This window comes from Xiphias gladius, chromosome 14 (genome assembly GCF_016859285.1).
Source record: "Xiphias gladius isolate SHS-SW01 ecotype Sanya breed wild chromosome 14, ASM1685928v1, whole genome shotgun sequence".
NCBI lineage: Eukaryota > Metazoa > Chordata > Actinopteri > Istiophoriformes > Xiphiidae > Xiphias > Xiphias gladius.
In genome coordinates, this window is record NC_053413.1 from 14012247 (window position 1) to 14028190 (window position 15944).

Genomic DNA, 15944 nt, shown 5'->3' on the forward strand with positions numbered 1-15944 from the left:
ACCAGGATTCTGTGCCCTAGTTTGAGCTCTTCTCTGAGATGGAGATCCTGTCTGTTGGCTCTTATCAGTCCTCTCCTCATGCTTTGAAAAAACCTATGCAAAGGAGCAATGACGGTGCACTGTAAGGAGTGGAACTGGTAGATAAACCCACTGACCTATGCCCCAAGCTGAACTTATTGATAGACAGACATGAGGTAGAGGAATGCTGAGGATGGCCAGACAATGGCTGCTCTCTCTTGCCCTGCAATCTCCATCTGGCTGCCCTCCAAGCCCTCCCCGTGCTGCCCTTGCCTGCCTACACACACAACCATACATACTGTTATCACAAGCCCCCTCCCCCTCCCTATGCAGACTCACACTCAATGCTTCTCTCACACGTAAACAAGCATGAGTCTTAGGCTGATCTGAAAACATTGACCTACATAAAAGCATTCACTGTTTTCTTCTCGTCCACCACTGACATATCCAAATTCACAGTCGGCTGTTGCACATTGTATATACTATGTTGCATGCAGCTGCACAGGTTTTCAGGCAAGTGCATACTATACATGCATGCACACTGAATAACATCGTGAAGTGCTTCATGCTGGGTTTGGATATTAAATGCCTCCAAACAATGGTATTTAAACTGACCCCCATTTAAAAGGAGTGAATAACAGAATAATTGCAGCAATGTGGATGTTTCATTGAAGAGGCTTTTCCTCACAGCAATATCCATGCTCTTTCCTATGACAGTGATGCTGTCTGTAAAAGTCTTTTTTAGAAACTCAGAGGCAGCAACAAACACTCAAACTCAAGAAGAGATTATTTTTAGATCTAAAACATAAGATGATGATGATATTTGTATACGCAAAATCAGGCATCACAGTCTAGTAAGATTTGGCTCTTTTCATCTGTGTGGTTTGTCCCAGGAGTACTATATTTTCACATCTGAGCCCAACACACATTACAACTGCAGAAGATGAAAGCCCCTTTTCGGTTTTATTCAGACACTCTTACTTAAAGCCAGAAATTTCAGCTAGAAAATGTGCGAACACAACTGAGAAAATGATCAGCCACTACTGATCCACAGCCAAAGAGAAATCTGAAACACTGAAACTAAAAGTTATGAGTAACTGTAGCTAGATAGTTAGTTCCTTGACTGTTCGCATATTTACATGTGCATGTGAGCTTCTGTGCAGGTGTTTGTGCGTGTGTGTGTGTGTGTGTGTGTGTGTGTGTGTGTGTGTGTGTGTGTGTGTGTGAACAATGAATGATGGAGGAAGATGTTGCAACCCTCCAGGGAAAATGCTTACTCTTGCAGACACAGGCATGATGCAAGTCTCACCACCAACATGAACCCTCCATAGGCCAAAAACTCCACAACAACAGTCAGAAATCTTAAAGAAAACAGGAACATCACACAAACTCGATTTGTGACATCATCGTAGAGCTGATGCAATCTTGCTCCATCAGTTTTTCCTCTCACCACGGCTGACCTTGAAAAATGAAGGTTGAAAAAAATCATTTCTGACACAACTCCATGCTTGTTTTGCATTAAGAACATACTATTGTATGATGCTGGGGTGGTCCCTATTATTGGTAGTATTTTGTGTCTCCTTTAGGCAAATAATTATGACTGATATTTCCTATATTTTCTTATCAGAATGCTGTGGAAACACTTGAAGAATGATGAGCTCCAAAGAGGAGGAAACTCTCTGTTTTTTCCAGTATGTTGAGGAGAATGGGCTGAGAGCCTACAACGGCCTGGTAGCTCAGAACTTGGACCACGCCAGGAATGAGAGAAACAGGGCATTCCTGCAGGAAAAAAACGACAAGAAGAGAAAGCAGGAGGAAGCCATAAGGAGGTAAGAAGAAAACAAACAAAGTGCTTCGCAAAAGCAAAAACAACAGACTCCTTGACAAAGGTTTGGCACAGAAATATCCTATAAAAAACTGATATTAAATCTGGTTCTTGGATAGATAGGATAGTGGTGGACCCCAGCAATTTATGAAGTAGATCCACAAGTCTCACTACAGCACATGAATGGGATTCTGCTCTGTAAATGCAAGAATGTCACTAAGTTCACTTCAGGAAGAGGTTGTAAGGAATTGGGACAAGTGGCCAGAGGGTCCCAGGGGTTGCCATATTTTGGAGTTTGCCAGTGTGGACTGGTGCACCCCATGATCTTTGTAGGATAATTAATTTTTCACTTTTAGACTTATTTGGGACTTGTCCTTGCATGGAGGTCGTCGCTGCTCCATTTTTGAGATGGAGAGCTTCTAGAATTAAAAAGGGGGAGGAGGGGGGTCGGCTGTGACAGAAAGTGTGTTAAGATATGAGGTTGGGAATGAGACTTCTTGTTACGCTATGGTGATTTAAGTATAGTATCCCGTTTGTTGGAAAATTTTACAGCTGTGTAGAAAGTTGTATCATTCTCAAAAAGAGTTTAAGAAAATGTATTTTTCCAATCAACTTCATCAAAGATTAATTACGTATGCCGCTGCACCCTGTTTTGTATGTTGTGATGAGTAAGTTGTTACAGAAGTGCCACTGTGCAACATCACTATGTGGCATCCCGAAACTTGAGCGAAAAGAAGCATGCACTCTCACAACTCGACTAGCACGTGGATACGGTGTGCTTTTCTGTGTGGTAGAATAGTGAGAACTGAGTCGCTCAGTCATTGGGGATGGTAACGGGACATTGCAAGAGGGTTTGGAATGAGTTGGTGCGATGTGTTGCTTCGTTCCCCCAAAAAACTGAGCAGCAACACTGTGTCGACAAATTTTGTGATTTTTTTTTTTCCCCCCACATTTTTCTGAGCTATGCTTCAAGAGCAATGTACATAAGTCAAAAATCTGCTTTGGTTTTCTTTTCATTTGAAATTGTAACCATACTATCTTTTTCATAGTAAAATTATATATTCCTCATAAGTAGCATTACCATTTGCTAAGTAATTTATTGAGAGAATATCAGTCAAGTGGATGCATATTATTTAAAAGAACAGCAAATCAGATTTTAAAGTAATACTTGTTCACTTTGATGGTCAAACAAGTAATCTAATGATGCAGCAGGCTAAACAAACATCGCTTGTGTTTGTTAGTCAGTCTGTCTGACATGGTGTAAGGTATTTTAGCAGCTGTTGGGCGTTTTAGCTGTGCATCAGATGATTACATTTATATGGTTACGGGGGCTGAGCATTTATATGTGACCAGATGTTGTTCTTCTTAGCTGATTTATTCAGAAACACTTTGAACCCTGTCACGTTTCTGTCAAAGGGTCATGCGATTCAAAAGGAGCTGTTTCTCTGCTGCCAGTGTGATTGTCCGTTTTGGTACTGTATATCACTTGCATGATCACAAGTGACTTGGAGTTCAACTTTATACCTCAGACATCAGAAAGACAACTAAGTTACAAAAACACTCAGAAATCTATCCTGGACTCTTCTTACAACGTGCAAGCAAAATTGCCCTGGTTCTATTGTTATTAGTAGTCTGATGCAGTCATGTACAGTAACTTGGAGAATGGGACAGGGCAGTGCCTGAGGAAAGTGGCATCTACTGTCCTGCTATCCTTCCACTGGCTCTCAGCTGTTGCCAAGCTAAAATATTAATACTCAGTCACTGGAGGAAGAGTCTAAAAAATAACTGGATTTTTCATGAGGCCTACAAGTAGGTCAATGAGACGACCCATTTTTACAGTAACTGACTGAGAGTGAGACAGAGTGTGAGGATTCATGTGTGCAGGCTTGCATTTGCATGTGCGTAAACAAGTACATGCATGCTTGTGTACATGCGCATGCAGGGACATGAACAACAGGAAAATGGAAGATATTAGTGTGTGAGAAAGGGTAAGAAAGAACAAATGGCCTACGTAACTGAGTGACGGAGAAAGAGCTTGTTATAGCAAATGTATTTAAGAGTAGGGGGAAAAGAAGAAAAAAACCTGTTAGAGAGAGATTAAGTGTGAGCTCAGTTACAGGAGATATGTTCTGCCTGGTGACAGCTGGAACAGCCACAGGCCAATCAGATCAGTGCGTTAGGTTTGACTTAGGCGGGCCTTCCTGCCTGCTGCTATCTCACTCTGGGTTTCTTTTATTGTATTTCATCAGAATAAGTTATTCACACAGTCATTCACATACACACAGATATCCACAAATTTACTTAAACATGCAAGTGTATTCATAAAAACGCACACGCCACACACACAAAAAACCCTGCACACTTACATTTACTTATATTTTCATATGAATGCAAATTCCAAACGACTGCTTTCCACTTTCTTTACCCTTTGTGTAGACATTCATGCATTCACAGAAATCTTTTTTTCTTAAGATTTATGTTAGTGTTTTGTTTGTTTCTGTGATTTTTTTTTTCTTTTCTTGTCACATGGTGTCACAGTGAGAGAAACTGCGCTGCCCGACGACAAGTCAACTCCAACTGGTCCAAGTGCACCTGTAGTCTGTCCTCTAGCCAATCACTGGGCAAATATCCTATAAATAACCCAGTCACCACTACTCCAGTCAAACCCACCCACCCACATACACACAGCCCATGTGTATGAGTGTGCTTGCACACAGTCACAGCAGATGCACACTCAAAACATATGAGAGGGATAGGTTTTTAATACTGTGCTGCTGACACCTGTGGCTGAGTGTTGTAGATGAAGATTTCTTTCTTTTTTCCAAAGCATTTTAGACCAAACATGGATGATTAACATTTTTATACAGAATATGCATTACTACCCTCTAATCATCTGATTTGATGTTTACTTTTATCCTAACTTTTTCAAAATAACATTGGCAACTGCAGCTGCAAACACCTTTCTCTTGTAGAACCTCTATAATCTGTAAACAAACTGTACTGTGGTTATGATGTGCGCATGCACTTTATTATTGTTGTGTGGCAGCAGCTGGTTTTGTGTCTGGTTTCTATGGGTACCCTGTTGCTAGGCAAAGTTAAGCCCCTGACCAATGAACCCACCCCACCAAGCACCTTCTGTTCAGTAGCTGGCCGGGATGGAGTCAGAGTCAGCAAAGTCCCACACTGAGGGGTCACACACACAGATACACACGCATACATGTGCACACACTCATTCAAGATAGAGATTTGTGAAATGACACATGCAAATTCATCAATTTGTTTAAACGTTAAAATCTCTGACATTAGATTAATTGTGTCTCTGATATGAGAATAAATTAATAAATAAACTGCAGAGATCAAGCTTGCATACATTGCAAATTTATCACATCTTTTGTACAAACCATTTCCCTAAACACTGTCAGATCTTGAGCTCATTTATTCTGCAACACAGACACACACACACACACACACACACACACACACACACACACACACACACACACACACACACACACACGTACCTCTATCTTTGTGAGGACACTCATAGACATAATACATTCCCTAGCCCCTGACCCTATCTTTAATCATAACAACTAAATGCCTAAACAACCCTTACCCTAACTTAAACCTAATTCTAACCTAATCCCTAAAACCAAGTCTTAACCCTCAAACAACCCTTTGAAGGTTTGTCGGAAAGTGAGGACCAGCCAAAATGTCTCACTCCGTAAGGTCTATAATTCAAACTGGTCCTCACAAAGAAGTACAAGTACACAAACATACACACACACAGACCTCCTTTACCCCATTACAGCACTGCACTCAGACATCATTAACGCTCCATTCAGGTCAATCATCCATTTATAGGGATTGATTGTGTACAGGCTGGGAGACGTCCATGGTGTCATTCTGTGTGTGGCTGTGTGAGCAGTATCGGTCATTTCCACAGTTAAACTCAAATCAATGCGTTGCCCTGAAAGAGACCCTTTTTTCAGTGGCACTAACAGGTCTGTTATTGTTAACTTAGCGCTCTTAATTTCTGATACCCTTGCACAGAAGGAAATGTAGATGAACACAGACATATGCTTTACATAAATGGAGAATGCCATGATAACTCTGTGTTTCAGGGTATGTTCTATTTTTGCTGTCTCCTGACAGTAAAAGCTTTATGTAGGAAGTTCATGTTTCTCTTGTCTCCATGTTTTTCTCTCCCTCTTTCTAATGTAAAGTAATATTTTTCAGCACATTTTAAACTGTCTCATTCTTTTTGTATCAAACATGCTTTTATCATTCATGTCTGATTTTTTTTTTTTTTTTACCCCTTATCCTTCCTCTGTACCTTCTCTTTGTCTTCTCTCTTTCTGTTTTAGGACAGGTGAAGACATAGCAACCGAAGGCAAGCACTTACGTATGGGCTCTATTACCATGCCGGACCCCCAGGAACGCATGCCCATGCCCCACCCGCATGCCCTTGCCTGTGGGCAGGGCTTCTCTGTACGCTCCCAGTCCCTCCACTCAGTCGGTGGTGGGAACAGTGGGGGTGGAGGAGAGGAGGAAGTGGGAAGCCCGACCTCTAGGAAGCAGCCCCCACCCAAGCCCAGGAGGGACCCAGCCACCAAGCTGAGCATGTCGTCTGAGGCAGTGGACCACAGTCCTATGTCCACCTGCCGTGGGGAGAGATGTGACGGTGAGTGGTGGTGGCACTTCACACCAAACTGCTGCGCTATATATAGCTGCTCTCTGCAATGCCCTCCTCAACACTGTTTCTCCTACAAAGGGATGACATCTAGCTTTTCACTGCATACTTCAAATAAGTACCAAAGTGGTATATTGATTCAGAAATAATAAGGAACTGTAAGTACAATGCGGTCAAACCATGGTGACAACATTATTGGTGCAGCAGGCATCAATACAGGTGATAACCTGCAGTTCAATGAACTAGATAAGAGAGAATGCTTAAAAGAATCTCACAAGATGTGTGATGCAATAACACTCTGTAGCACCAATACACATACATTATATTCCAGATATGTTAATTAATTAGGTTAGAGCAATTTAGGATGCCAACATCTACAGTACATCAGTTGTAACTTGGAGTTATGTCTGTTTTCATTGTGCTCTTTTACTTTCGGTTACTGTCAGATAATCAAATTACAGATTGTTCACATATTTGCCCATAAATAATGTAGTTTAAGATTCAGAAATGCCTACTAACATAGAAAGAGTCTACTAACTAGTAGATTTCCCAGATTTTAAATGCTGAGAGTAGCTTCACCCCAGCAGATGGATCAGAGTACTGTGCTGGCTATAGAACACAGTCAGTTGTCAAAGCTGTTCTCATTGCACATACACAAGGTAGAGGACAGTTTTATAACCTTCTTTAAAACTGACTTAGTTTTATATTTCTGCAAGGCAAATTACCAATAAAGGCCAAACAATTTCTTTCCCAGTTAAAACTGGCATGGCCAACATTTAGTGATGCATTGATCAAGATCCAGAAGATGCACCCTGCAGCAGTTTTCAGTCAGGTTTCTGAAGCATCACAACACAATATGCCAGTTTGGCCATGGATGAAAAACGGGGCATAATAATAGTACATCAACTCAGTGTATGAAGAACTTTGATGAATAGTCCAATAATTAATTATACTAAAGGAATGTCCCCTTAAGTCACAGATACAATAACTACTGTAGCAAATGCACAACATACACTACTTTCTTTGGATAAAAACATCACAGCACATGTGCTGGGCATAAAGTAATAAGCACTGAAAAATTAAACTGATATAATAGTAAAAGTCTATGTGGCAGGTGGCTGTGAGGGCAGAGAGATTTAGAGGTTGAGGAAGCTTTGACTCCATTTCAGTTTGGATGCTTTGCTGCCAACGTGATGTTTAGGGAGTCGCCCAGCTTGGCTCAGATTGGTGGGGAACTCTCTATGTGCACACAGATCTTCCTGGGCACCACGGCAACCATCCCACAGAAACAAGACCCCCTGCAGCTCAGCCAATCACAGCATCACTGAATAGCTCGGGCCAATGGGGCTCCAGAGATGCAGAAGTCTGAGGCTTCAGATCCAATCAGAGTGAGAGGGTGGGGGTGTCCCTGGATGAAGGCAGAGTTGCGTGCTCTGTAGCTGGTGCTGTAGCGGGAAGGGGAGGAGCCTGTCAAAGTAGAATTCATTCAGGAGGAGCGATTGACCTAGATTCATTTTCCCCAGGAGGAGAGGGAGGTAGAGGGGGTTGCGGGTAAACACATCCGCTGCAGGGGGAGGGGGAGAATAGGGAGCAATAGGGAGAGGAGAAGAGAAGGGACAGGGAGTAAGAGGTGTTTGGAGGGATAGATACATCATCAGTGCTTAAGCAGATCTCAAGATCCACCGTGAAAACCCGTTTGTGTAATAATGTATTTGGCAATAGTGGAAAAGAGGCACAAGTACACTATCCTGCGCACATCATTGTAAGCATATACACACATGCATGCACATAAGCACAGTATCATATCAATCCAATTAAACACATACCAGTAGTACATCTGAATTGAACCAGATCTTCTATTAGCATCCTGTTAGTTAGTGGTAATGACGAGAAAATGTGGAAGCAGGACCCGTGTCATAGTCAATTCAAATTAGCATCATTGACATCAGCATCATGCTGGATAAATGCTTGGCATGCAAAATACCGATGCAAAACAACATGAAATGTTCCGATGTGGTTTTCCATTTTAAGTTTTGTTTCATCTCCTGGATAATTTTCGTGACTTTGAATTCATTGCTTTTTCTTTAGTTATTTTATCCACATAAATAAAAGACTCTAACCCATCTATCTAATTTTCAGCAACATAGTCTTCGAAGCCACACATTCAGACACAACAGAAAACAAGGCAAACACCTACACAGTTAGACTCCCATTTTCTGTAATGACTTAATAGGTTGTGAGACTGTGTGTTATAAAATGTGTAAATTCCTGTCCTAATTTCTCTCTCTGAATGTGTAGGCATGTGCAGTGTTTGTGTATGTAGTGATGGTGGTGAGTCATAAAGTTACGGGAAGTATGCTTGTGTCTAGGCCATCTGGCATCTGAATTATTAAAGGTGTAAAATCTGCAGTTTGAAGATTTCAGACATGGTACGGCTCTTAACTACACTTATCTCCCCCTGCCTATCAGAGAAAGGGACACTCCTGTCCAAAAATCTCAGTGTCTGACCTAGAAATAGACTGTGAGCAACTCAGTAGTATAGATTACTGTCTATTGTGAGTAAACTAGTATTAGGACTGTACTGTACAGTATTATCTAGTCAACGTGAACACTGAACCATAGCCTCACTGCACCACATCTAAAGAGATTCACACTGCACTGCTACGTCAGAAAGAGGAGCTCCACAGTGTGTTTGACCCAGATACTATACTCACATACTGCTCCACTGCCGTATATGTGACCTAGAAACATATGCCTCAAATATTCCCACATAACTGACTCAAGATATTGCTCTCAGGTCTGCACGTTGACCTACATTTGACCCACAGAACAGCAGTAGGCTTTATATTAATGCTAAAGATTCACTTAATGATTAATTATAAAAGATTCACAAAATACACTTTTGTTAAATCCAGTATTGCTTTGTTACAGTGGAAATGTCTCATGCCACAACACAATGTCAGTCAGAATGACAAACTATTAAACGTAATTATCAACAAATGAATAAACCAGAAAACAGATAATATACTTTATACTTGTCTGTTACCAGGTGATGCTTGTGAAAGTGTTTTTCTCCGGTTGATTTGTGTTTCTTTCTATCCTTCAGCAGCTCAAGGATGCAGTGAGGACTGCAGGAGGGTTCCACCGCCCAAACCCAAGAGGAACCCCAACACACAACTGAGCGTTTCCTTTGATGAGTCCTACATCAAGAGTCACGGGGGCAGCGGGGTCTGCCCCTCAAAACCCCTCCATCATGTCACCTCCCCCTGCGAACACAACTCCTCGCCTCCACAGAGTGATGAGAGCCCTACAGATGACTGTGAAGATGAGCCTGTCTACATAGAGATGGGCGGGTTCGATGTCGGAGCACGAGAACCCCTGAAGAGTGAGGATGAGGAGCCGGGAGAGTCCGTGTACGAGGAAATGAAGTACCCAGTTCTGGATGATATGGAGTACCGCACTGACCCCGTGGGATGCCGCTCTGCATGCCCCACCCCAGCACCCTATGACCCTGAACCTCTCAGTCGCTGCTCCACACCTAGAAACATTCCCCTTTGTGACATTCCTGCACCTTTTCCCAATTTACTCACCCATCGCCCTCCGCTGTTAGTCTTCCCACCAGCACCAGCCCAGTGTTCACCCAACTCAGATGAGTCTCCCCTCACCCCTCTAGATGTAACCAAATTGCCCATGCTGGAGAACCAATCCTACAGCAAATCCCCAACATCCTCCACTGAGCCACCCTCCTCTGCACACATTCGCAGGGAGCTCACTGCCACCCCAACCCTCACCGTCTCTGGGCGCTCCTCTGCACCTCCTCTACCATGTACCCTCTACAAATCCTCCTCCTCATCCTCCTATCAGCGCAGCCACTCTGCTTGCCCATCGCCTGTCAGCATGGGCCGCTGTCTAACCCCTCTGAGCCTCATGCGTACACCTCCTTTTGACGCTACAATGCCATTCCCCGGAGGTCTGCCACGGAGCGCCTCTGCCACCCCTCATGGCAAAGGCTCACCACCTCAAGATGGTGTGAGTCGACTCCACGGCTCTATGCAGAATGTGTCAACAGGGCGATCACGGACACCCACCAGCCCACTGGACGAATTAACCAACCTGTTCACCACAGGCAGGAACATGCTGAAGAAAAACACCAGTGGCAGAAAGTCTAAAGAGCCTGGAGAAAGTGAGTCATTTCACACATTTGTCTTATTATTTTGGTTTATAGTAAAGCAAAGGGCACAGACACGTGTCCTCATATTTATTTATGTATCAGATACCTGAAGAGTGTAGACAACCTATAACTGCATCTCTTTGCAGATATCTTCATTCTATGCACATATATTCATTTCTTTAGAGAGACGTAGTTAGGAGAGTTAACAAGAAAGCAAACCTACAACCACTACAGAGGACCTTTAAAGCAAACTGGACAAAACAAACTGGAGGGTAAAAATAACATCCCAAAGTGTCCATAGATGACGTAGGAGGTGTCAGTGTCTAAATGTAGTCTTCAGTTCCCTAATCAGTGATAGTGTAATTTGTTAACAAGTTTAACCCATCTAAATTAGGAGGCTGTGCAGGGAATGCATCACTTTTGCAGTACCGTGTTTGTGGTGCTCTCCACAACCTTCCATCCATTTAATCTAGGCCCCGTGAGCCAAGTCTGATACCGATCGTATGATTTAATCTGAGGAGATTAGAGACTAAAGCGGACAGCAGGTCCCTCAAACCTAGTCATGGCATTAGGCCATCAGGCAGCATTACGTTTAAATATGTAAACATCATGTTTAAATACAGATAGCCGTGCCACACTCAAGAGACTGACACCTTCAATGCAACTGTGAAGGAAAACAAAATCTGCTGATAACGATTTAAGGTGCACAAATTGCCTAAAAGTTTACAGAAAAAGACCTAAAAACAGGTATTCACTTATGCTCACATTTTCTGTCATATGGTGGGTTTGGTGCCACCAGCATTATCAGTCAGTCACAAATTCTCGTTTTCATACATAATGCAGCCCTTATTTTTTCTTAAAATAGTCATGTTAAGCTTGAATGTTTTGAAATCTAATGTACTTAATGTAAATATATAAAAATTGATGACTGCAGGCATTAAACCAAACTAAATAAGCAAGAGAGTGTTTCTTAAATGCATGAAGGATACTATAGTTCACATAGAGGCATGTCATGCATTATTACTTGGGTCACTAATAAATTAGTATAGAGTATCTAATGATGTAGAGTGAGGGTTTGACATGAAATTTAACCCCATATTTGACATATAATGTCCATCTTAAGAGGTGAGATGTACAATCTGGAGGATTTTAAAAACTGGATGATTAGTAAATTCTCCATGGTAGAGATTTAAGTGAGAAGTGCGTTTTGTACATAAATCATTGGAGAACTACAAAGAGTCCACACATCCATCCTTACTCAACGCTCTTAGCAACTACGACATAGCAACAGTGGAAGGAGGAGAATCCCCGTTTCTTATTTGCAGATCCCCCCCCCATGGTTAATGCAGCCAATCACAGCTCAGGGCATGTTGGTCTACAACAGAGCAACGAGCTCCTAATGGGGATAGCTATGGCTCTGATCTAAAATGTACACCTGATTTCAAATTCTCTTGTCTGTCCAATCAGCACATACTCTACTCATGATTAAGCCAATCAGGAAGCTGGGGCAGCTATGCAGATGGGGATGGTGGAAGCTGAGAAAATTTATGATGTCTTGCTAATCCTGTGATTTCTATGCATTGTCTAAATTTCATCTGCTGAATAACTAACTTAAATTAAGTGATTTTTAGACAGTCAAGTGTTGCATTCAGATGCCAGGAATTCCCAGTGATGTCTCACTAATGAGCCCATTGACCCATATGGTTTGAAAACACTTTGCATATGTTCTCTATACATCTATAGTGGGCTGTGTTGACAAGCCTTATAAAAAATTATTTATTTTTGATCCTAACATCGGTGTTACACGGGGCTAAAGCACTGACAGGCTGTGTGTGTTGCTTTGTGACTGGCTACAAGCACACACAGTGTGATGAGCACACAAATCTAACACGGTGAATGGACGTTCATTTTTTTTCTCTCCCGTTTTTACATGATAGAGAGAGCAACAGCTAGCCTGACCCAGTTACCAGCCGGTTAATCGCCATACTCATACACACATACACATGCATTCGCACACTACAAAAAAGCCATGTATGACACACATAGGCATGACAGGGGATGCTTATGTATGGTACTGTATGTTAAAGCCCATATAGAAACTATATAGAGGCAGAGCCTACGTGGATATCATTCATGCACATACATTTTTTATTTGTCCAGCAATGATCTATAATGTCTTTATTGATGCTTGAATCAGTGGCACACATTTGTTTTTCTTCTAATATTTGCTACACAAACAAGCTAGAATATTGTATGTACAGTATACACGCTAAAGAAGAGTAAAACATTGTAGTTTTGCATGAAGAAATCAGAAAACATGTAAACATAGGTAACAGAGGTATCTAAAGGCAGTGTATAGTGGTTTTGAAATGTTTTAGTATTGGTAATTATAATTACTTGATATGTGTATATTTTGTAGATAAGGTCAAAGAGAAGTACAGCGACAACATACAATATGAACTGCAGATTTTAATTGAATTCAAAAAACATCTAATGATAGTGTGTGTCATTGACACTGTATCATTACACACTATAATTAGTGTGCAACGGAATAAACACAATTCAGATGTCTGCGAGCCCCAACATATTGACTCATCTAACTCCAGTGGTCTGCTGCAGCTGCCTCACTGAGTACTGAGTGTCACCTAGAGGATATTTGAAGGTAGTGCAGAAACTTGTGGCAGAAAAACACAGACAATATGCCGTTGACAATTTATATTTAAACAGTTTTTCCAGTTTAATACCGTATTGTGAATAAATGAAATTATGTGATAGCGAATTATTAGCCAATATTTTCTAATGCATTATCAGAGCAGAGTAAGTTTGGATGTTATAATAATTTAAGTGTTTGTCTTCTGAATTTTGTTTCCTCTTAATTTACAGCTGAGTCCAAAAGCAAATCTCACAGTGATTCCAAGCGTGAAGGCAAGGAACGGCACAGCCACAGTCACAGCAAGGAGTCCAAGCGAGACTCCAAAGAGCGCCACATCAAAGAGTCTTCTCACCGAAGAGACAGAGACAAAGACAGAGACAAAGACAAAGACAAAGACAGAGGGAGCAGCAATGTAGAGCAACTGCCCCACAGACGCAACAGTAAAGACCGTACTTGTAGTGGTGTAGAAGCAACACCTGTTCGCAGGGATAGCAGGGACCAGGGCTGCAGCAGTGTAGAGCCCATTCCTGTAAGACGGGACTCCAAAGACAGGGGCTGCAGCTCCTTAGAACCCATCTCTTTGATAAGAAGAGACTCCAAGGACAGAGGGATCAGCAATGGTGACTTGATGCCAAGGAGAGACAGTAAAGATCGGGGTGGGGGACATGGAATGGAGTCTCTGCTTAGACAGGACAGCAAGGACAGACTGTTAGATCAGCCACCTGAGCTGTTACCTAGACAAGACAGCAAGGAAAGGGCACGAAATGGTATAGACTCTAGACATGAAAGCAGAGAGAGACTGCTGGATCAGCCACCTGAGCTCTTACCCCGACAGGATAGCAAAGAGAGAGCCAGGAACGGTGTCGACTCAAAGTATGAAAGCAGAGACAGGCCACCTGAGCTTGTACCCCGACAGGAGAGCAAAGACAGAGCTAGAACTGGAGCAGAATATAGGCATGATAGCAAAGACCATCGTCCTGATTTGTTACCTCGACAGGATAGCAAAGAGAGAGTAAGGAGTGACATGGAACATAGGCATGAAGGTAGAATAGACCAGCCACCTGAGATCCTGCCCCGACAAGAAACATCCAGAAGCAGCAACAGCAGGGACAGAGTTGGCTACAACTCTGAATCCAAGCATGAGGCGAGAGAGCGGAGCTCCCACAATGGAGATCTTCCTCCGCCTCATCTAACCAGGCAGGACAGTAAAGACCTGAGCAAAACTGGCCTCGAGGTGAGACGGGACAGCAAAGACAGAAGTCTGAATGGCTCAGAGCCTCACTGTGATGTGAAGAACACCAAGAGCCCCACTAGAATGGAGTATGGGTGTGATAGCAAAGAGAGAGGATACAGATCAGATGGCACGCCCCGACGAGATAACAGAGCAAATTACAGCATGGACCAATCAAAAGCACAAGAGAGGAATGGCGGCACAATGTCAGGGCAGCATTCATCCACGACACCTACTCACCACGGGAGATCATCTGGCAGCCCACCAATGACCATGGGAACAGGAAATGGTAAGGGTTAAGACCTCAAATTCAGAATTTAATATTGATCATTAAATTGTAGTATATGTTGCAACATTAAGGTTCCAGCTGAATAAAATGCATCTAACTATTTTTATTAAATATGACAAATCTCACAATTTTACTTTGTAGATCTGAAAGCAGCACCAAGGTATGGCCGCTCACCTTCTACGCCTGCTAACCCCTCACCAATGGGAACTCCACAAAGGAGAGCAGCAGAGACACATCAGAGCCAGGTATGCAGATTCGTTTTTTCTTTCCTCATATTTTTAGACTGTAGTAGGTCCTGAAAACATACTTTCTGAATCAGCCTGTTATGTGCACCAATCAAGATTTAGTAAGATTTTATTCAAAATCTCAGAGTTGGTGGGTTTTAAGTGTGCAACTAACTCAGAATTGAGCTGCATTCACTTCACTTAATGCATTGACTCTGTCCCTCAGATGCCCCAGATGCCATGGATATGTGGGGACACCACCATGCTAGAGCAGATTGAGAGGAAACGCACCCTCTGCACGGAGATCCGCTCCAGACAGCATCCACACCTGCAGAGATCTCTGGAGAGGCCTCCTCCTCTGGACAGGAACGAGGACAGGTCCCAGGAGCGGAATCAGTGCAAGCAAGAAAGTGCTTCTGTCCTCCCAAGCTGGGGGAAAAGCAGCGGGGCCAAAAAGATCCGTCCTCCCCCTTACCCCACACAGACAACCGTTTTTTGGGACACAGCCATCTGACAGTGACCACACACTTACACCTCCCTGCCACACAACCCCCATGTACCCACTCCCTCTCTTTACTCTGGGTTGTGCTTATTCCTCCCTGCAACATCAGAGGCGTCAGGACAGCCAAAAAGAGCACCAGGGGGATGATACTTGCTGATGTCAAAGGACAATGGTGGTTACCATAGCAATATTTCTGCTCGTTCAGGTTGTCATCTTTTCTTATCATCATTGGTGATATTTGATATTTTTGTATTTCCTGTGACTGGATTCTTGTAATATAATTAGTAGAATAGATATTTGATGAATAGATATTTTTTAAATGAGATGGGGATTAAAAA

General features: G+C 42.6%; 1 protein-coding gene across 1 annotated transcript; it reads left to right on the forward strand.

Annotated features, from left to right (window-relative positions):
- The first annotated feature begins 1668 nt into the window (after positions 1 to 1668).
- nyap2b (neuronal tyrosine-phosphorylated phosphoinositide-3-kinase adaptor 2b) lies at positions 1669 to 15618 on the forward strand. The gene is made up of 9 exons (XM_040143896.1): positions 1669 to 1847; positions 6211 to 6537; positions 8860 to 8864; positions 9643 to 10719; positions 13591 to 13719; positions 13798 to 14344; positions 14465 to 14886; positions 15022 to 15125; positions 15331 to 15618. Exons 1-9 carry the CDS (start codon positions 1669 to 1671, stop codon positions 15616 to 15618), a joined length of 3078 nt encoding a protein of 1025 aa, XP_039999830.1.
- The last annotated feature ends 326 nt before the right edge of the window (positions 15619 to 15944 follow it).